At 39.8% G+C, this 22,560-nt stretch overlaps 1 protein-coding gene across 2 annotated transcripts in view; it reads left to right on the top strand.

Annotated features, from left to right (window-relative positions):
• Positions 1–22,560, top strand: part of LOC103184218 (ferroxidase HEPHL1) — a 44,755-nt gene that overhangs the window by 3,314 nt on the left and 18,881 nt on the right. For both annotated transcript variants that reach the window (XM_007902116.2, XM_042334212.1), the window contains exons 2-9: positions 4,893–5,137; positions 10,427–10,639; positions 13,713–13,892; positions 16,346–16,600; positions 17,808–17,976; positions 19,156–19,295; positions 19,387–19,518; positions 20,917–21,131. In XM_007902116.2, coding sequence (XP_007900307.2) covers positions 4,893–5,137; positions 10,427–10,639; positions 13,713–13,892; positions 16,346–16,600; positions 17,808–17,976; positions 19,156–19,295; positions 19,387–19,518; positions 20,917–21,131 — 1,549 coding nt within the window. The remainder of the gene's footprint in view (positions 1–4,892; positions 5,138–10,426; positions 10,640–13,712; positions 13,893–16,345; positions 16,601–17,807; positions 17,977–19,155; positions 19,296–19,386; positions 19,519–20,916; positions 21,132–22,560) is intronic.

Here is a 22,560-nt window from a genome sequence, read left to right as displayed (position 1 = left end):
ATTACCTAAAATTCATCCATGGATTCATCCCACCCTAAATCTGTGACCTCCTACAACCTAATATCTCCGCTCAGTGAACACTGGCCTACTTCATGTCTCTGCCCTATCTGCCCCACCATTGGTGGGCGAGTTTTCAGCTATTCTGCTCCTGCTTTCTGAAACTTCCCCAGCTCACCCTCTTCATCTCCTACCCACCAACTCGGGTGCCCAGCCAGCAGTGTCAAGCATGTTGATACATCCTGGATTCTGAAAAGAGCCATAGAAATGTAAATTGCATCGCATTGAATTTGATATGGCAAATTAACGCATTAACCTTCCAAAGTGCTTCACAGATTATTTCTGTGAAGAGTAGTGACTGTGTATTTGGAGGTGAACACAGCAATCAATTTGTGAACAACAATGTCCCACAAACAGTGATGAAGTGAATAACCATTTTTTTTACACTGGGTATTGACACAGTTAGAAATCCTTCTCTTTTTTGAAAGTGACATGGGTTCTTTAACGTCCATTAAATGGCAGACAGAACCTCAATTTAGCATATCATCTGAAGAGCCAGGAGTGAAAACAAGGAAAGTGTGGAACCATAGGGGGTATCAGGGAGAAGAGACTGTGGGGAAGGATAGAGTACTCAACAATGTAAAAGCAAGTAGAGAGATAGAAGAGAACAAGGAGCCCTGGTTGTAGATGGAGAGGATGTTTGTGACTTTGATCAGGGCTGCCTCAGTACTCTGGGTGCAGTTGAAGCCTGATTGGAAAGACTCACTCAGAAACTGGTGGGAGAGGAAGGAGCAAACCTGAGAGACGACACGTACTAAAATCTTGGAGAGGAAATGAGAGCTAGAGATTGCCGGTAACTGGTGAAAGAATAGTCAGATCTGCTGTTGTACTGCAGGGCAACTCTGACATCAGACTATTTTTGTAAAAGAGCACATTGTTTCTAATATTTCAGGATCGCTTCAGGTATTTATGAAAATGTTAAATGTTAGTCGATTGGCGGATCGCTTTTCTGGGGTAATAATTCTTTGAAAAAAATTGTGTCCCTTCAATCTATAACTGTTTGTGGGACACTGCTGTGCGCAATTGACTGTCATGTTTTGCCCACAAAATATATAGGCAATTCACTTTACATTATATTCTGTGAAGGGCTTTGTGATGTCTTGAAGATGTGATAAGGCGCTATATCAAATGCAAGGATTATGTATTATTAAATGTAATTTATAACTATTTCTGCTTGCTAGACATTCCCCAGGATGTAACAAATAGACGTTACATGCCTGTATGGGAAGACTGAAGACAAAATTACAATTATAGAGCGCCTTTTACGTCAGGAGGACATCCCAAAGACCTTAGCAAGCCGGAAAAGTTAACCCATTATTTACTATTATTTATTATTTACGTAACTAAACTGTAGGTCATTTGGCTGAGTAGAATTGTGTCAGCTGTGGTCTAGTGTGGAGAATGGACACAGTGACTCCAGTTTAACAACAATAATAAAATTACATTTGTGTAGCACCTTTCACATCAGTGCCAAGGCGCTGGACAATCAGTCTGCCAATTTCGGACCCGAGCTCGGGATCGGGGAGAGTGGAGGGCATGGTGGGGCAGGAGGGTGACTGAAGGCACCATCAAAGAGGAGGGTCCTGAAACGGGTCTTGAAGGAGGCAAGGGAGGGGGCGAGGTGGAGGGACTGCGGGATGGAGTTCTAGAAAGTGGGAGCAGAGTGCCAAAAGGCCCGCCTGCCAATGGTTGGGCGGACGAGGCGGGGGATGTGAAGCAGGCCAGAGCCCGCTGAGCCGATGGAGCAGGCAGGTTGGTAGTGGGTTAGGAGGTGGTAGTGATAGGGGGAGCAAGACCATGGAGGGCTTTGAATGTGAGGACCAGGATCTTGAACTGTATCCTCTGTATGATGGGAAGCCAGTGGAGTCGGGTGGGGATGGGGGTGATAGGGTCGCGGAGCCCGGTGCAGGAGAGGTGAATGATCTGCAGCCTTTGGAGGGAGGAGTTGGGGAGACCAACAAGCAGGGAGTTTGCATAGTCAAGCCTGGATTCATGAATGTGTGTATAAGGGTTTCAGCGGCCTGTGGAGTGAGACAGTGGTGGAGCCGGGTGATATTGTGGAGGTGGGGGAAGGCAGAGCGAGTCATGGCATGGATGTGGGATAGAAAGGAAAGTTGTGGGTCAAACAAAACTCTAAAGTTCCGGACTGGCTTAGCAAGTGTGCAACCATGGATGGTGATGCTGTCAGCGCCTGTGGTGTGGAGGGATCTAATCAGGAGAGCCTCGGTCTTGTTGATGTTCAACTGAAGAAAGTTAGCTCTCACTCAGGACCTTGACCTTACACATATCTGCATTTGCTACCCCCAATGAAACCTGGATGTAGTACTTTCCTTTGATCTGTCAACAAACAGTCGTAAGTGGAACCTTTAATACCCTGCATTTAATTTTATATCAAGCTCAATTTTTTATCTGGTTTCTTCCTGTTCTCCTCCAAGTGACTAAACCATACAGCACTCTGCAAGAACACCAATTGTTAGGTAGCAGTAATGTCCATGAAAGTCCATTTTGAATGCCATTAAATTGAACAACATCTTCTTCCTTATTTATCAGTGATTCAAATTATTCAGTTCTAGCATAAATTCCAGTGCGGGGGTGGGTGAGTGGGGGCTGTTGGGGGGGGGGGGGGGGGGGGGCTGGTTAGGGCCATTTGCATTGTTGGAGGTGTCATGTCATTCTTTGAATGAGATGTTACACTGAGGTCTTGTCTGTATGCTTTGATGGGTATTAGAGAACTCAAAGTACTATTCGAAAAGAGAAAGCATTTTCTCTAAGTTCTGGCCAACAATCCACCAGATTTTAAAAAGATGAGTTATTCACTTCATGTCTGTGGGACATTATTGTGCACAAACTTGCCACACCTACAAAAACACAGTCAACAGACTTTACAGAAAAGTTTTGACATGACAGGGCACTATGTAAGAAGATTATTACAACAATTGTATATTAAATCTGTAAGGCTAAGTGCTCCTCATTTTTTTTGTTCCTTAATCCATTGCCTAAGGAACTCATGTCATTCCAAAATTATTCTCTTCAATAAACTTTCTCTCGGTGGATGACCTCTGTGCCTACGTTAGTCCTTGACCTTACATGCACCTACATTTGCTATCCCCAGGGAAACCTGGATATAGTACTTTCATTCGATCTTTGTTGTTTCAAAAGTAGGTAATATAACAAAACAAACACAAAACACAACATAAACCTGTTAGATTGGCATGGGAGGCAATCATATCGCTTGGTTGTTCCTGAATGTTTCTTAATAGCCTATTCTTTAGGTTTTTAATTATGCAACAGGTTAATTATCATACAAAAGATGTCCAAGTACAGATATAAATACCTCTGTTCCAATTTGTTCTCTAGGCCTCTAATTGTTACAGGAGGTTAGTTTTTCACACAACAAATGTACTTGTATAATTACTGCTACTTTATAATTATGATTGCTTTATGCCTCTAACTTTGATTTTATATTTGTATTATATCTAGGGTTACTATCGTAACAGTGACCTCTTGTTTTTGTCTTGTGACCATTATAATCCTTGCATTTTCTATTTACTTCCTTTCACTAATCCTTCAATTCATTTGATCCATATGCTTTCCCCCTTTGTTATTCCCTAAGTTTCTTTCATCTGTCCATTCACTAAATTCTCCCTTGGCAGAAATCTGAATTATGTGTCCAATATCAGAATATACGCTAAAGTGAATTGACGGTATATTTTGTGTGAGAAATCCCGCAGCTAATTGCATACACACATTCATGGATTGAGTGACCAAATTATGATTATTTATTTATTTTTACTTATTCATTTTTGAAGTGATTATTACTCCCGGAAAAATGATCCGCCAATCGACCAACAACCATTTTCCTACTTACTGCGAGGTAAGCAGAGGCGTGTGGAATAAGGAAACTTGCCCAACGTTTTGCGCTATCCGGGAATTGAACACAAGTCTTCTCGCTTGTGAGGCGAATTCTCTAATCATTAATCTACAGTCATGGCTGTTGATGGACTTTTAGTGTATGTAAATTGGCCGCTGCATTTGAAGACATTGGGAAACATTATTTCACTATGCAGACAGTGTATTGCAATTTCTTGGTTAGGGAGGTTAGGACAGAATATATAAGTCATAGCAGTGTTTGACATAACGTAGCTCTAGAGTGTTAGGGTGACAGGACACCTTGGAACCAACATGCCCTTTTCTTCTTACAGTGCCCTTTTCCAGGTCTGCTCAATTATTTGGTTTGTAAGCCTTCAGAAGCCACTTCCACTCCAGTGATTGCTAGATTCACATGTCTTGTTAAGTTGCTCAAAAACTTATTTATGTAACCCTATCAACTCAGATTCTGATTGACTCAATAACCTGGCACTTTATGGTTATTGCATTCTGTAAAATACTCTGTGATCACAATATTGCTGTGCTATCCCATTCCAGTGCTTGCAATAAACCATTTTGGTGAATTTTACTGCTAACACACAGCTTCCAAAATTTTGACCCCAGTTACCTCACTTTACAGCAATTCCCTGTGAAGTGATTTGAGATGTTTCTGCATTATGGGTGCTGTATCAAATGCAAGGATAATGATATTACTGTTTTGCCATCAATGTGGGCTGGATTTTAAACTCATGTTCTGGAGGCAAAGACTTCACCAATACACCCTCAATGTTCTATGCATTACTTTCATAAAGGTTAGCATGTGGATATAATAATCCCTACATTTATGACACTTCTGTTCTACTAATGTTCTGTGCATTACTTTCATAAAAGTTAGCATGTGGATATAATAATCCTTACATTTATGACACTTCTGTTCTACTAATGGATTTGTTTTTGCTTTCTTTTAGGAATGCAGCTGTTTTTCTGAAAAGGGATAGGAACCGTATTGGACGTAAATACAAAAAGGCCATCTATAAACAGTTTACTGATGAAACATACACCACTGAGATTCTTAAGCCAATTTGGCTGGGATATCTTGGCCCACTGCTGAGGGCAGAGGTAGAAGACGTGATTGTTGTTCACCTAAAGAACTTTGCATCCCGCCCTTATTCTCTGCATCCACATGGAGTTTTCTATGAAAAAGATTCTGAAGGTAACTTTGCTAAGAGCATGTGCAATATTTGTGTACACTTGAGTTGGGAATTCATTGAGCTAAACTGGTAGTGTTAAAATCAGCAAAAGTATTGCTTACTGTGTTTTGGGCTCTTGAAGAGCTTATAGAAATAATTGAATATTCAGCATAAATACAATGAACAATTCCCTTTAATAATTATACTATTGTACATTGTATATGTGGTCACAACTAGGGAAAAATTTCATCCATATTAGTGTAGCACCGTTGTCGATGCACAGCTTTAATGGCAAACCATAATTCCTTCAAAAAAAATTGGTCACTCAATCCATGACTGTTTGTGGGACACTGCTGTGCGCAATTGGTTGCCACATTTCACTGAAAAAAATACAGTCAATTCACTTTACAGCATATTCTGTGAAGCACTTTGAGACATCTCGAAGACGTGATAAGGCGCTATATCAAATGCAAGGATTATTATTATAAATCATATTAGTGACAAATTTGATGCACGTAACGCTGAGTGGAACTTTTACATCAAGGCCAGGATATACCTGCATTTCACTTTTTTTTAGTCACGAGGAGCATTGGTGCAGTGAGTCTAAGGGAGAGTCCAAGGAGGTTGAGGAGTTTAGATCCGCAGGATTGAAGATGTTGATGGGAACCAAAGAGTATGGTTTCTGCCTTGTCCACATTCAGCTACAGGAAGTTTGCACTCATCCAGGCTGTGATGTCTGCCAGACAAGCTGATAGAACATTGTATACATGAATAATTTGGTTTCAGGTATAAGAGGGGTAATGTCAAAATTTACGAATGACACCTTGCTGTGGTCATGGTAAGAAGTGAAGGGGATTGCAGAAGTATGTAGGAAGACATAAGCAGGCTAGCAAAATGAGCAGACATATGGCAAATTAAGTTTAATGTAGGAAAACACAAAGTAATTCACTTTGGCAGGAAAAATAAAGAAGCTGTCCACAGTCTAGATGATAGGAACCTAAGAATAGTAGAGAAGCAAAAAGATCTGGGGATTCAAATCCACAAATATTTGAAAGTAGCTGAACAGGTAATTAATGCTATAAAAAAGACCAATGGGGTTTGGGGCATTATATCCAGAGGGATAGAATATAAAAGTGAGAAGATGATGTTGAATTTATACAAAACCTTAGTTAGAGCACATTTGGAGTAAGTCTCCACACTATAAGAAGTTGTATAGCAGTGATGGAAAAAGTAGTGTGGTTTACGAGGATGATACCAGGGCTGACAGATTACTGCAATAAAGATAGACTAGATAGGTTAGGCATTTTTGCTGGAGAAGAGACTTTTAAGGCCTAGCAGAAGGTTCCCTCCCTTAAATGTCTTATAACATTTCTAATTATACAAGAGTTGATGAAGTTAGGATAATTAGACTGTTTCCATTGGTTGGGGAGTCCGTAACCATATGACACAAAGATAGCGACTAGGGGATCTAAAAGAGAATTTAGCAGGAACAACTTTATGCAGAGGGAAGTGAGAAAGTGGAATTTGTTGCCTAAAGTGGTGTTTGAATCAGATAGTATTGTAGAAGCTAGACCTCTGCATGAGGAATAGGGGAATAGAATGCTATGGAAGGGAGTAAGGAATGGGTGAAGACTCCTGTATAAACACTGGCACAGAATGCTTGGGTCGAGTAGCCTGTTTCCTTGCTGTACATTGTTCGTAATTCTTACACTTTCACATCTGGGAATTAACTTCAGACAAATCTCCATGATAAGGAACATCCACATTTTGTATATATGTAGCTTTCTGCCATCTAACACAAACTAATTGGTAGAGGAGAATAGAATGACTTTTGAATCATATGTAGTCCTATTTGGTTATTCTTTGAATTTGACCCATTGCATGTGATGTTTATCTTTTAGCTCAGATCCACCTGTGCTCCTAAGGTCACAGTTGGATTCTTCTGTCCATTCACGGTTATATGGTCCTGCTGCAACATTTTCTTTAGTACCTTCAGGCATTGCTGTCACTAAAGCAATTCAGGTATAAGGGCAATCTCTCCAGGTGTTGCTATTTGAAGCAATACATTCAGGCTCCTTTAATATGGCAAACTTGGTTATTGGGGAGTCTTCTGTGGGTTAGTACCAGCATTTGACTCTTTCCAACCTGCACCTAATACTTTCAGGGATCAGGAAAGCAGGGTGTTCTCTCCAGGGAGAGAGGGCACATTCCATTCCAACAATCTATCTCTGGAATTTCCATATATAGTAATATAATAATAATACTTGCATTTGATATAACACCTTATGACATCTTTGACATGTCTCAAAGCATTTCATAGAATATATGGTAAAGTGAATTAGTTTACTGTATATCTTGTGGGCGAAACGTGGCAACCAATTACGCACAGCAGTGTCCAACAAATGGTGGTGGATTGAGTGACCACATGTTTTTTAATGGATTATTACTCCCAGAAAACCTCCAATTGACTAACAACCAAGTTCCTCCTTACTGCTTAGTAAACAGAGGCATGTGGAGTAAGGAAACTCCCCAGGAATTGAACCCAGGTCCTCTCGCTTGTGAGGCTAGTGCTCTGACCACAAAGCTACAGGAATCCACCTGTAGATGGGATGCATGGAATTTTCAGTTTGGTTTGGATACTCTTAAGCAGTTTCTGGATGAGTCAGACACCCGGCTGACCCCAAACCAATGTGTGTTTGGAAATTTCAACCTTTCCTGTAATAACTATTCTTTACACAGCTGTTATTTGAAATCATTCAAAACATTCAGTAAGATCATATTTAGCCTCTAATCCATTCATTGCATTCCTCATCTGCTGGAGAGCAAGGGAAGGAGTCGCTGAGATTTGTTTGTAATAATTTTGAGTTTATCATCCTTTTCAGTGTAAGTAAACTACTGAGCAGTATTTTCTCACCTTGAGATTCCTCACAAGGAGCATAAACATTTTAGAGAACACAGACTGTGACCAGCATTAAATGCCGAATGTCTGAGGAACTAGAGTAAGATTGTTACAGCTAATTCTATTTTGAGCATATTCCTTTAAGAGTCATCGGATGGTGCAGGGCTGGAACAGTAATACACCAAATCTGACGTGTTTGCACCATGTGATTCTGTTTGGACAGACTGGTGCACAATGATGAATCTTTGTTGAATAGCACACTGTTGTTCCAAAGAATATGCTGTAGGGTGGCAGTGGTGGGGTTGATTTATCCTCGTATCCTCTTGCCTCTGCCAGTTTTGCAGCTGCTGTATTTTTATTCTCTACTGAAGTGTGAAAAGCAGGGAAGTAGATAGTGACGGTTGTCTAGAGGAAAAGTGAAAATATAGGTTAATTACAGACAATTTGTTTACAGTACTGTAGTCTATTTATTGCCAGGGTAGAACAATTTTGGGAAAGGTCTGTGAAAAGGAAGGATAGCACCTTGATTTTGGCAACTGGGGAATAAGGATAAGGGAGAAAAAGCTGAAGAAAAGAGGAGTTAAAGGGAGTTGTGTGTGGAGCTGTGCAGAATAACTAACCAGCAGGGTGTATAATATGTTCTAAATTGTTACAGGAAAGGGGATAATTGAAAAAATGCTCAATAAAATTCTTGAAACTCTAGTCATTTGATGGATAATTAATCATTAACTTTTTTTTAAAGAATAAACAGTTAAATGATGCACGCTTGATCTGTTGATTTTGCTGGGACACGATTGTTATTTTTTAGCTGAGTGAGTGAGTGGAGGTAAATTGGCTGACAGTGTAATTCCTACTGAATCTCCCCCCTATGTTTTGGATTCCTCGAACTCTATGAATTCTAGAGGTTAGAGGTTAATTAAATTTGTCTGTACTGGAGCATTGGTATTTCTGTTGAAAAATATAGTCCAGCATTTTAGTAGTCAGATACTTCATAGAGGAACAGGTTTCATAAATGCAGTTTATTTTGTTACAGGATTTTAACCTCTGACACTTTTGACCTCTGAGTCCTGTAGAATATTGGTTTAAAGCACTCGCCTCTCAAGCGAGAGAACCTGGGTTTGATTCCCGGGCAGGGCGAAACATTAGGCAAGTTTCCTTACTCCAGTTGCTTGTTAGTTGATTGGTGGATCGCTTTTCCAGGGGGTAATAATCCCTTCAAAAAAAGAATAATAATAAAAATTAATAATAAAAAAAATAATAATATGGTGAATCAGTCCACATCTGTTTGTGAGACACTGCTGTGTGCAATTGTCTGCCATGTTTCACCCACAAAATATATAGGCAATTCACTTTACAGTATATTCCGTGAAGTGCTTTGAGATATTCCAAAGACACAATAAGGCACAATATCAAATGCAAGGATTATTATTATATAGTCACACTTTACAGGAAACTCTGTGACATACTTGTTATATTATTTGGAAATATTTATTATCTATAGTATAAAGCAGCCAAAATTAAAGACACCAAAGCGTCCAGAGGCACATAGTATAAATGGCCCCTGAGTAGGGAGACCGAGTCATGTGATATGGAGACTGATGGATGTACATTCCTTTTTCTCCACTCCAATAAAAGACAACCTACTTAAGACAACACCTGCCTTTGTCTCCCAACATATTACACTAACATATTTCACCATGACTAGGTACTTTACCAAATATAAGGCTTATTCATATTATTATTCCCCCTGGGTAAAACTGGTCATATGGCTTTTGAAAGACCTTGAAGGCATTTGAGATCAGTATGTTTTAGCAATTATTTTAGCAAATTCTAAAATTTAATTCATAGACTGGAAGTTTAGGGTGTCAGCGTGGCCTAATTAAATCACTCTCACCTCTATGTCATGTCAAGACTTTGAACTCACAGGCTGGCACTCCAATGCAGTGCTGGGGGTGTGTTGCATTGTTGAAACTCCCGTCCTTCGGATGAAATGTTAAACCAAGGCTCCTCCTGCTTGTTCAAGTGGACTTTAAAGATCCTTTGATTCTCTTTGAAAAGAGAAGAGTTTCTCCCAGTGTCCTGGCCAACAATCCGTCAGATTAAGTTGTTGAATTACTCCTTGGGTATTGCTGGGACATTGCATTGCAAACAATAGAAGAATTGAAGCTCTTCCAAAGGCTGTTTGATCAGTTTTGGTCAGGTGAACATTTGCGTGACAAGCACACAGTCATTACACTTTACAGGCAACTCTGTAAAGTACTTTGAGATGTTTTGATACTAAAGCCACCATGGCACATGCAATAATTATTATAATTTGCTAAAAGTGCAGTGATATCTGGTTTGCAGATATTGTTGATTTATTTCTTGGTAACCATGCACATCGGTTACAGTGTAACTCTTTCATGTATTTCAGGTGCTCTCTATCCTGATGGTACGTCGAGGAAGCAGAAGCTGGATGATGCTGTGCCACCAGGAGGAACCCATGTGTATACATGGGTGGTTAAGAAAGAGTATGCACCTACCAAGGATGATGCAACTTGTTTAACCTGGATTTACCATTCACACATTGATGCTCCAAAAGATATTTCCTCGGGTTTGATTGGGGCAATGTTAACATGTAAAAAAGGTATGATATGGCACTGGGCATTCAGCCGTTTGGAAACACTACTGTCGGAGTCTCACAGGCTATCTTAACACAAACATGTACTTTGTTACAAAATGATAACATTTTCTTAGTGCCCAATTAATGACATGAAAACACTTAAATGTCTTCATATAGCCCTTTAGATTTAACCAAACTACTACATGCTTTCTTTTTAGCATATCATAGATATGAAAGTGTGACCCATGTTATGAAGATTTAAGATCTAGATTAAAATACAGCTATTGTCTTGTAAAGGTGAAATTGTGTTGGTGGCCTAAGGTTCACAGTTACTTTAATGTCACTGCCTTTGCTTGGGGCTGAGTCCCCATGAATTTAACATCAGTTATTCATTTGTTTGTTTAACACAGTATTTGATCCTTTGGGAGCTGAGTACACTGTTGATCAGTTTAGGTATCCACACTGCTTGGGACTGGCCCCTCTGCAGATAAACTGAAAGTGGCGATAATTTGACAATATGCAAAATACAAATTGACAGCACTAACGTAAACAAAGTTCCATCAGGAGTTATACTGTCATTATAGTATCACACTATGACAGTCATTCTCTCACTCTCTCTATTCTCCTTCAGACTTTTTATCATTTTTATTTTTTTCTGCTGTCACTGCCCTCCTCAAAAATCCTTCCCTTGATTCTTCCAGCTTTGCAAACTACTGGTCCATCTCAAACTTTCCTTTCATTTTATTATTATTGTTATTTCTAAAGTCCTGGTATGTGTTGTTGCCGACCATCTACACTCCCACCGCTCCCTTCACTATCACAACAAAATTGCATTTGTATAGTGTCTTTCACGTCGGGAGTATGTCCCAAGGCGCTGCACAACCAGTGTTTCGGATCCGAGCTGGGGGGGTCGGGATTAGGGAGGGTGGAGGGTAGGGTGAGGGGTGGCCAAAGGCATGGTCGAAGAGGAGGATCTTGAGATGCGTCTTGAAGGAGGCAAAGGAGGGCGAGGTGGAAGGACCGTGAGATGGAGTTCCAGAAGTTGGGGGCAGAGTGGCAGAAGGCCCGCCCACCAATGATGGGACGGGCGAGGCGGGGAACATGAAGCAGGCTGGAGCCCGCTGAGGGGAGGGAATGGATAGGTTGGTAGTGGATTAGGAGGTGGCAGAGGTATGGGGGAGCAAGGCCAGGGAGGGCTTTGAAGGTGAGGACCAGGATCTTGAACTACCTACTTGAGCCCCTCCAATCTGGTTTCCGCCCTTTCCACAGTACTGAGACGGCGCTCATCTCAGTCACAAATGATGCCCCCTCTCTTTCTGTGACAAGGGGTCCCTCTGCCTCCTTGTTGTCCTGGACCTCTGCACTGTCTTCGATACAGTTGATCATGTCATTCCCCTCGACTGCCTCTCCTCCCTCATTCACCTTAATGGGACTGCACACTCCTGGTTCGAGTACAACTTGACCCACTGCCATCACTACATCTCTCGTAATGTTTTTTCCTCCAGCCCCACCAGATCCCACATGATGTACCCCAAGGCTCCATCCTTGACCCTTTCTTTTCTTGATTTACATGCTCCTTCTCAGCGGTATCATCCGCAGACATGGGGTCAACGTCCACATACATGAGGACGACACTCAAATCTGCTTCTCCTCCTCCAACTTTGACCCCAGTTCCACCGATGTTCTGTCAGACATAAAGATCTGGATGAACATCAACTTTTGGCAGTTAAATATTGACAAAATGGAGATTTGTCAACATCTTCTCATCTGCTACTCCGATCTCCTTAACCTCCCTGGCCTATCCCTAAGACTCATCAAACCTACCCATAACTTTGGCATTAGGATCAATCCCATGCTGTCCTTCCTACACCATATCCAGGCCCTTACCAGGACCGACTATGTCACATTGCCCTCCTCCAACCATACCTCATGCCCAACACAGCCAAAACCCTAATCCACACATTCATCACCTCCCACCTCAATTTTTCCTATGCCCTCCTCGTCAGCTCCACCATTCATAAAGTCCAATTAATTAAAAACTCCATGCCCGTATACACATCTGCCATAAACTCCATACTTGCCAGGTTCCATTGGCTCCCTATCATAAAACAAATTGATTTTAAAGTCCTCAGCTCACATATAAATCATTTCTACCCTGGCACCTCTCTACCTATCCAACCTTACAACCCATTCCACTAACTGCCACCTTCGCTCAGCTGACTCCAGCCTCCTGCACATCCCTCATCCCCTCCACTCTACCATTGGTGGTCTTGCTTTCAGCCACTATGTCCCAAAACTATGAAACTGTCTGCCTCAGTCCCTCCGCTTTGCCTGTCTTTAGATAATGCTTGAAGACCTTCTTCTTTGACTGTGCCTCCCCAATCTCCCTGGCTCGGTGTCGAACTCCATCACTGTCAAGTGCTCCGACATGCTACCCCACATGAAGGGCACTGTTTAAATGCAAATTGTTGTTGTTCTCTCTCTAAACGTCTGTGTAAGTATGTGCCTCTTTATCTATGTGTGTCTTTCCCTGAGTGTCTCTCTCTGAGCGTCTCTCTAACTTTGCACCTTTCTGTCTCTACAATATCTCTTCTCAAACCCTAATGTAAAAGACGAAGAAAATGTCATTGAATATGTGCACAGTTAGTTGTAGGCATAAGTAGGAAGTTGCCAGGTCAGTGTATTCGTGGGTATCCTGCACACAGCTTGGCACATGCTTTCTACTTGGGTGACATATTGCAAGACTGTGTCTACCTTCTGCAGCAGAATCCAAGCGGATAAACAGATTTGTGAATAACTGGTGTTCTATTTTAGTAAGAGCTTTTAGAAAAATAGTCTTATGTTTTAGTCCCAGCAATAACGTAATGTGGAACACAAATTCCAACTTGTTTTTCTGATAGCAACCATACCCACAATTTCCTTGTCTGCCCTGGGGGTGAATAACAGCTTTCGGTAAATGGATTGTCATTATTAAGTAAATGAGTAAGTTTTAATTTCCTCCCAGTGGGTTTCTAGCAATGCAACATTTTTTTTTACCTTATTCTTTACTTGAAGTAAGATTAAAAGCTCCTTCCTGATTCTGCTTCAATGACCACAGGAACCTTGGATGCTAATACACTGGGACGTAAAGATGTTGACTGGGACTTTGTGTTAATGTTCAGTGTTGTGGATGAAAATTTCAGCTGGTATCTGGATGATAATATAAATAATTATTGCACTGAACCATCTTCAGTTGACAAAGATGATGAAGATTTTCAGGAAAGCAACAAAATGCACGGTGAGTGCTGTTATGTGTCTTTACCAATCTTATAGAAACTATTTTTGCAAGTTTACCACTCAACACCTTGATACAATGGAAGGAAATGGATATTGCTGTGATCAATATAGATGCAGTTGACTGCAGTTTCAGAGGAATAAACTCACTTTTGATTTCCATTTGATGGTAGTGTGATTATACTTGGATGAATTTTTTTAGGTCAGCCACACGCAGAAACCTATCACTATGCTCAATACTAACCAAACCAGACCGAAAATTCCACATGTACATGGATGAATCTAAAATTCCACATGTATGTATGCAAGAACATTTATCTGTGCCTGGAATGGAATGACTTTGGTGAAATGAGCAAATAATGTGCAAGGTCCTCGTAATTACCATAGAACAGATTGTACATTTTAGCTCTTTAATTTATGGAGTCAACTTGTATTATCTGGAAAGGCTGAATCTACATTCCACATCTGCTTACAGAATACAGTCTAACTACACGCTACAGTAAACCTTGTGCAATGCTTTGGGATGTCCTCCAAATTTGAAAAATGCTATATCAAATGCAGGGATAATTTTATTCTAATAATGTGCCAGTGGTATCCAATTTCTTCTCAATTCTCTCGCGAAGAATGTGAGGTTATAAAATAATCCTTGCTTTTGATATAGTACCTAATGAAGCCCAAAATACTTCATACAGTTTTCTGTAAAGTGTAATAACTGTGTATTTGAAGACAAATGTATTGACCAGTTTGCTATAAGAATGTCTCACTAGCAGCCATAAAGCAAATGGACATTTTTTAAAAATCTGGATTGTTTGGCAGGACAATGGAGAAACTTCTTTCTCTTTTCAAAGAGTACCACGGGATTTCTAACATCCACCCAAAATGATTATATTTTAAAAGGGGACCTCAGTTTGATATCTTTTCCGAAAGATGGCAACTCCCAACAATGGGAGCACTCCCTCATCACTGCTTTGGAATATCGGCCTAGAATATGAACTTAAAGGGCTGGAATTTGGGGCCGGAACCAACAATCTTGTGATGAAAGTGCTACCAACTGAACTAGCTTAACAACTTTGTAGATTATACTATAAATAAGTGCCCTTTGCAGAAACATCTTAATAGTTCTCAAACAGTTTTCTTCACTGTTGTGTTCCCTTTACAATTACAAGTAAATTGTGAATAATAATTCAGAACTTAGCTTTACAACACCCATGCCCAGGCAGGCACACCTATGACATATCAGATATCAAACTGTCTCATTGCAATTCCATTGCAAATATTAATAGTCCTATTATCATCTTGACAGTAAATGTATTCATATTGGAGGGGGAGGGAGGTTACAATTGGATATCACTGAAATAAAATTTAGCTCATTTTCAGAAATTAATATTGAAGGATTAATACTGGGTTACAGTACAGTATCGGAACACTTTGTTTATGCTTTGTAAGAACCTACTGGTGAACAGTAGTCAGGATAAATGTACTTGTGGTTTTCTTACTGTACTGCAAGAGATTTTTATCACGGGGTCTTTAAAATATAATTAATTAATGCACATTATACTCTGATGCATCTGTATTGATAGATTTTAGATTGATGTTATTTACTTAAATGTAGCAGTTGTATTAGGTGACAAATGCAACCCGTGATGTGTTAATTAAAACGTGATAAGGCGCTATATCAAATGCAAGTACTATTATTATTATCACTGATAATAAATGACAGGTCAGTATCTAAACATTTATTGTGGGTGTGAGAGGTTGCCCTCCGCACCCTGCCCTCAACTTCATCACGATGGTTGGCCTAAAACGAGGGCATGACACCATTGGGCGACCCAAGTTCAGATAGCTGGTATTGAAGTGCTGTGGAACATTGCCTTAAGTTTGATTTTGTTTCTTCAGTTAAACTGGTATCCCACTAACCAGCACTCCAATGCTGTATTCTGCAATTTAGGAAGCATAACTACTGTGATGAAGTTGGTGGGGCAGTCATACCTGAGGCCGGTCTATAGTTATCGACTGTCCTTAGTTGTCATCTGGCTTTGTTGCCCACGTTTATCAACAATGGGATAAGATGTCAAAGGTTCCAATTTACACTCTGTTGTACTTCTGGCTATGAAGGTCATTTGTGCCATCGTTTATTTGAATTTTGAAGTCAACACCATCTTATTTTAGTCTGTCTTAAAATATTTTGCCTTCAAATACTTTGGAACCTGTGATGTTGAATTTAATCTACAAATTTGCAAACTTGCACGCTTAAAGGGATTTTTTTATATCACCTTTGTAAAAATAAATAGGTAACCAGAAATAACCCTCAAACATCAGAATACATTTTTCCCAAAGCTTTTTTATGCCTTTTCCCCAAGTTTCCAGCTCAAAGTGATTATATTTATGAATTTAAACTGAAATATGAAGAGAACTCAGAAATATTACTTAATGCTGCCTCTTGTTCCCTCTCCTCAGCTATCAATGGCTATCTGTATGGAAATCTAGTTGGGCTTGAAATGTGCAGTGGGGAGTCAGTTTCTTGGCATTTGTTTGGAATGGGAAATGAAGTTGACGTGCACTCAGCTTATTTCCACGGCCAGACTCTCATTGATAGAGATCACAAAGTGGACGTCATCAGCCTTTTTCCAGCTACCTTTGTTACAGCAGAGATGGTCCCGAGGAATATTGGAAAGTGGTTATTGAGTTGTCAAGTGAATGACCATATTGAAGGTGAGTGGTTGACCCTCTGTATTTCATCAATCTGACTTAAAGTTAGATTAGAAATTCTAACTCCTTCATTGTTGGCATTCCAAGAATCATAATTCTATCAGTTTATAGAAGTTCTTTATAAACGCAGAATTTTTAGCACAAATTCAAACGTTGGTTATAAAAGGTACATTCAAGATATAACAGTCAAAAGAGCCGACAGTTGGGTAAAAATTCCCGGCAGCATTACTACACACACATTGGCTGTCAGGCTACAATGAGGGTTTGCATGGTACATCACCAAAGGACCCTGAACGGAAATTTTACCCTATGTGTTGAAGTGAACATAAATCTATATTTATTCTTAACTCTGTTTTTGTTTAATGAAGAATTGTGCATAGAATAAGTTTTGTAACTTAACTATATACGGTGGAAGCCGGTTAAGCCGGACACATCGGGAACAACGTTTGGTCGACCTTAAGAAGTGTCTGAGGTTAGCTGGAAATACCATTCCCATCCAGCAGAGGAGCCCCACCGATGCCGTATAACGATATGTAATAATGTTGTTTCACTTGAAGCAATGTTAACTAACCAGATACAGTTAAAATACTCTCACAGAATTCACTGAAGTATACTTACCTTTGTTTGGCTGCAAATTACAATTCAGTACTTTCCCACCCAGCAGTGGGGGAGGAGCTTCCTACCTCCCATTGCCTTTCCCAATGGATGGGAAGGGGACTGGTTTGCGGGAGCTTCGAGGTGATTGACAGCCTGCAGCGACTTGTGAATGGATGGGCTCCACCTAGTTACAAGTGGCTCAGCTGTCAATCAATCGTGATTTCCCCTCCCTTGTTGTTCCCTGTTGTTCCGCCCGCTCACAGATTGACAGCCCAACTCCAGCCACTTGTGAATGGCTGGTGTCTGCTGTCAATTGCAATTTGACTCATCCCATCTATATCCGAGAGTCCCTTGTGGCCGAATGGACCGAGTGAGAACATTCAGCGGTGACCAGAGCGTTTTTTTGCCCCAAATAACCAGATTTTAGTCCGAATCAACTGGTATATTTAAGCATAAATAGGTAAGAATACAAATGAATCAGTGCTGGGCGTTTTGTTCGATTTACCCGACGTCCGGGTTTAACCGATGTCTGTCAAAAGCAGATTCCACTGTATTCTCTTTTAAAATCTTAATAGTTTAGTGAAAGATGTGTGAGATTTATTTTATTTTGCAGCTGGAATGCAGACATTGTTTACTGTGAAGGTTTGTGGGGCGAATTCTACAGAAACATCACTGACTGGGAAAGAGAGGAAATACTTCATAGCGGCTGAAATGGATCTGTGGAAATATGCTCCCTCGACATACAATCAATTCACTAATCAGCCATTAGATGCAGAAGAAAGGTAATTTTTAAACTAATCTGAGACCCTAGTAGAATATTAGTGTGCACTTTTTTCCCTCTGCTGAATGCACTTACTAATGAACAAAAGTCTTGATTCAAGCTGTTGCTTCAGGGGAATGGGTCTGAATCCGTATGAGCATTATGTCATGGCCATGCATTTTTTGAACAGCCTTGAATACAATACATCTTAATATAATGATGCTAATAATAATAATAATCCTAGTGTTTGATATAGCACATTATCATATCATTGAGACATCAAAGTGCTTCACAGGACGTACTGCAAAGTCATTCTGGCTATGTGTTTTGTGGGCAAAATATATATATTCAGTTTAGTGCCTTTCTCACCGCCAGTGCACCCGAGCCATGAAGGGGGAGGAGAACTGAAAAGGGTTATGGGATGGAGAGTGGTGGGGGTGGGGGTGGAGAGATGATATTCCTATGCTCCGGTGATGACATATGGAACGGACTGACCTGACCAAATGCAGAGGGATCTGGATACTTATGGAATTGGACTGGCAAGTTCTAAATATTATTTAATGAGGATTAACGCAAAATAGTGAAATTGGTGAAGTAAAGGATGTAAATTAAACAATGTTAGTCTAGAGCACATAGAAGAATGGACAACTAAATTGATAGCTTTAACTATGAACTTGAACTACAGTGCTTATGCCCTCTAGGTCTGGTCTATACACACAGCACAAAAACTGCATTACCTATTATTATCCATTACACTCAGTACTTAGCAACATAGGAACAAAAGAAAGCTATTCATTAACAAAAATGCTAAACACTTATTGTTTAGCCTGGTCAGTGTCAGCCTACCTCAGTTGGTAGTGCTTTCACCTCTGTGTCAGAAAGTTAGGGGTTTAAGGCCCACCTTGGGACGTGGAGCCCATATGTCTATTATTGAAACTCCAGGTCAGTGCTGGGTGTTCGCTAAATTGTTGGAAGTGCCATCCTTCGGAAGAAACGAGATCTCATCTTTTATGTTCAGATAGACATTAAAAATCCCATGGCACTTTTCAAACAGAGATGGGAGTTTCTCCCAGTCCAACAATTCCTCAAATAAAATTGGTTACTGAACATTTTATTATCATAAAACAAATTGTTGGGATGTTGGTATTTATAGATGTACAGTTTTAATTTTCTTTTTGTATCTCCATTGTTCTTTTGACAGTGACTCTGAGCCTTTCTTCAAGAAAAGTACAGATCGAATAGGAGGAGAATACTGGAAAGTGCGATATGTTGAATACACTGATGAGAGCTTTAATACCAAAAAAAATAGATCAGCAGCAGAGGAACATCTTGGGATACTTGGTAGATATAACATTTTTGCTGGCAAATCAATTATGATATTGGGAAACAATCAAATAAAACCACACATGAATATTGTGTTTCTATTTATAAGGTCCGATAATCAAAGCTGAAGTTGGCGACACTGTTCTTGTCACATTTATGAATAAAGCAAACCAGCCCTATAGTATCCAGCCACACGGGATATTCTTCAGTAAGGAATCAGAGGGAACAAATTATGTCGATGGTATGTTTTTGTTTCATAAATGCTATTGATGAATTATGTTTTAGCTGTTCTAATGTCCTGGCTAACATTATAAATAAAACACAATATGAGACAGTGGTGTACACTTAAAATGCCCTCCTGATGTGAAAGGTGCTAAATAAATGTAAATTGTTGTTGATTTGATATAGACATTCTCCTTCAGTAATCAATGGGCTTTCATGCGATCTAAAACTTGGTGATATGAAACTAGATTATTCAATGAAAGAATCCAAATGAAGAGTGTTTACAGTAGTCAGAAGTGTGTCAAGCACATCACAGTACCTCTGTCGGACAGCTAAAGGCATTAGTGGGAATTCCTGTGAGTTGGTGTGAAGTACTTCTGGATTCCTTAATTAAACACAATCCCTTTATTTATGATTCAATTATTAATATAGCAATGGATCAACGTTTAAAGGTATATCAATTACTAAAAATGTATTTTAAAAGAGAAAGAAAGTCAAAAAGATGTTCCAAAATTTATTGGATCTAAAATTTAGTAACTATGTCAGGTTGATAGGACTCTGGCCTCTGAGTCCGATGATTATGGATTCAAGCCCTATGTCAGTACTTTGAACTCACAGTCTAGGCTGGCACTACAATACACTATTGGGGGAGCATTGCATTTTTGTAAGTGTCATTCTTCAAATGAGCTGTTAACTGGGGTCTTGTTAGCCTGATCAGACAGTGCTGTGGATCAGTCTGACACCTAATGTACATTTGCTGCATCATTCGCTTGCGCAGTACCACCCAACCACATACAGCCTGGCCAATACATATTGGTACAGTGTACATCTTCAAGGTATAAATGTATGAAGTAGCAGATGAACACAATGTAAAGTGGCTTGATTTGTGTAAATATATTCCATTTATTTTTATGTAAATGTTACACTTTGAAAAAAAACTCCTTGATTTGTGTAACATCATCACATCAATGTATTTTACAGTAATTATTGTCAAGTGACTGGGTGTTTGTAGACAGTTGGAATAGCCAATTTGTGTACATCAGGGTTACTATGTGAAAATGACCAATTAATCTGGAGTATTCTTGGCCAGAATACCGGGAGAAACTGCCTTCTCTTTTCAAATAGTGTCATGAGATCTTTAACATCCATCTAAAGAACAGGTAGACAGCACTTTTGCACAACTTCTCATCTGAAAGATGGCATTTCTGATAATGTAGCACTCCCCAGTACCAAACTGGATTAGAAGACTGGACTATCAGCTTTTGTTCCAACATGGGACTTGAACCCACAGCCTTCTGATTTACAGACAGCAGTTGAACCAACTGAGCCAAGTTGACATCTCATTTTATGTAAATGTAGTGCATTTAAAATGTATTTACCTTATGATTTCTTTAAAAAATGTTTTGTAATTTTGAAGGTTTTCAGAGGAAAGGAGGCCATGTAGAGCCTGGTAGTTTCTTCATCTATAAATGGACTGTGCCTGACCATGTTGGACCAACAAATACTGGTGACCCATCTTGCCTCACTTGGATGTACTACTCAGCCACTGACCCAGTTAAAGACACCAATTCTGGCCTTGTCGGGCCATTGATAGTCTGCAAACGAAATATGTTGACTCAAGGAGATTTACAGGTATGTTATATTAGACATGAATTTCAACCCTTTATTAATGTTATTATTTAGCATACTTATTTCTGAGAGAAAGAGTAAGGTATGATTTTATTTATTTTAATAAAGGATGGATTGCAAAGGATTTTATTCAGTCCTACATATTCCTTTGATTAATATGTTGGATGGCTTAGTATTGCCATTAGAATTTGGAAGTTATAAAGTAACTATGAAATCAGACAGACACTTCTTAGAACAAGAACGAGTCTTGTTCTCCAAACAAACAAACAAACAAACAAACAAACATTTCCTGTAGCCCACCAGGACCCACTCAAATCCAGGCAGAAACATGACATTGTGAACTTCTTGCCCTCCATTGCACCAGAGTTGAGATACATGACAGTGATTAATAGTGAGACTTTATTTTATAACTATTCAGCTTTAACATAGAAATTTCAAAAGGATACCACAAGTACACACACATAGGCACACAATGTACTGGGAATTTGGCCTTTAAATGCTTGTTGTTTTAAGTTTGGGCTCTGATTGTTTCTTACTAATTTATTCATATTTTTAATTTCTACGCACATTTTCTTTTGTGCACAGAATACCACATGAAAGGTAATTGTGCAAGTTAATAACATTCTAAAAGTATTTTCTTCAAAGCTAAGTGTGCCCCAGTGAAAGGTTCAGACCAAGGTTGGGTATAGCCTCTCTGGTCCACATGAAGGTGTTGACACCAAGCTTATCTGACTTTTGATAGAAGGGGAGAGAGGCATCACCATTAACCAGGTTCAGTTCAAATACAGGCACCTTGCAGCTATTTTTTTATTTTACAAGAGCTCGGAATGTCCCCCCAGCTCAGTGCATCCATTTGTACTGTTCTCGCTGAACCGAGTTGATGAAACGTGACTCGTCATTTGACTTTTCAACTTTTGGTACTATACAGCTCCGTTTCATCTGGCAGTGGAGAAACTATGTCTATAACTTATGTTCCAATATAGCCAGAGAAGTATTTTAAACAAAAAAAATATTCCCACAAGACACCACTTACTGTCATGGTAAGTTAAGGAGTTGTAAAATGATATTTATCCTCGCAGTTGGTATGACACTTCCCACGTCAGGAGGATATTTCAAAGTACTTCACAGGATTTACACAGATGAACGCAGCAGCCAATTGTGCACAGCATTGTCCCACAAGCAGCCATAAACGAATGAGCAACAGTGTTTAGGGGATTCTTGGCTAGGATACTGGGAGAAACATCCTTGTCATTTCAAATACTGCCATGGGATCTTAATATCCACTTGAACAGGCAGACGTGAGGTTGATTTAATGTTTCATCAGAGTCAGAGCTAACTGAGCCAAACTGACAATGTAATAGTACAGTATCAATACTGACTGTAATATTACAGCATTAATATTGAAGCATTAGACATTCACACACAGACACCT

This window comes from Callorhinchus milii, unplaced genomic scaffold (genome assembly GCF_018977255.1).
Source record: "Callorhinchus milii isolate IMCB2004 unplaced genomic scaffold, IMCB_Cmil_1.0 Scaffold4, whole genome shotgun sequence".
NCBI classification, from domain to species: domain Eukaryota; kingdom Metazoa; phylum Chordata; class Chondrichthyes; order Chimaeriformes; family Callorhinchidae; genus Callorhinchus; species Callorhinchus milii.
This window is presented reverse-complemented; position numbering and strand designations above follow the sequence as displayed.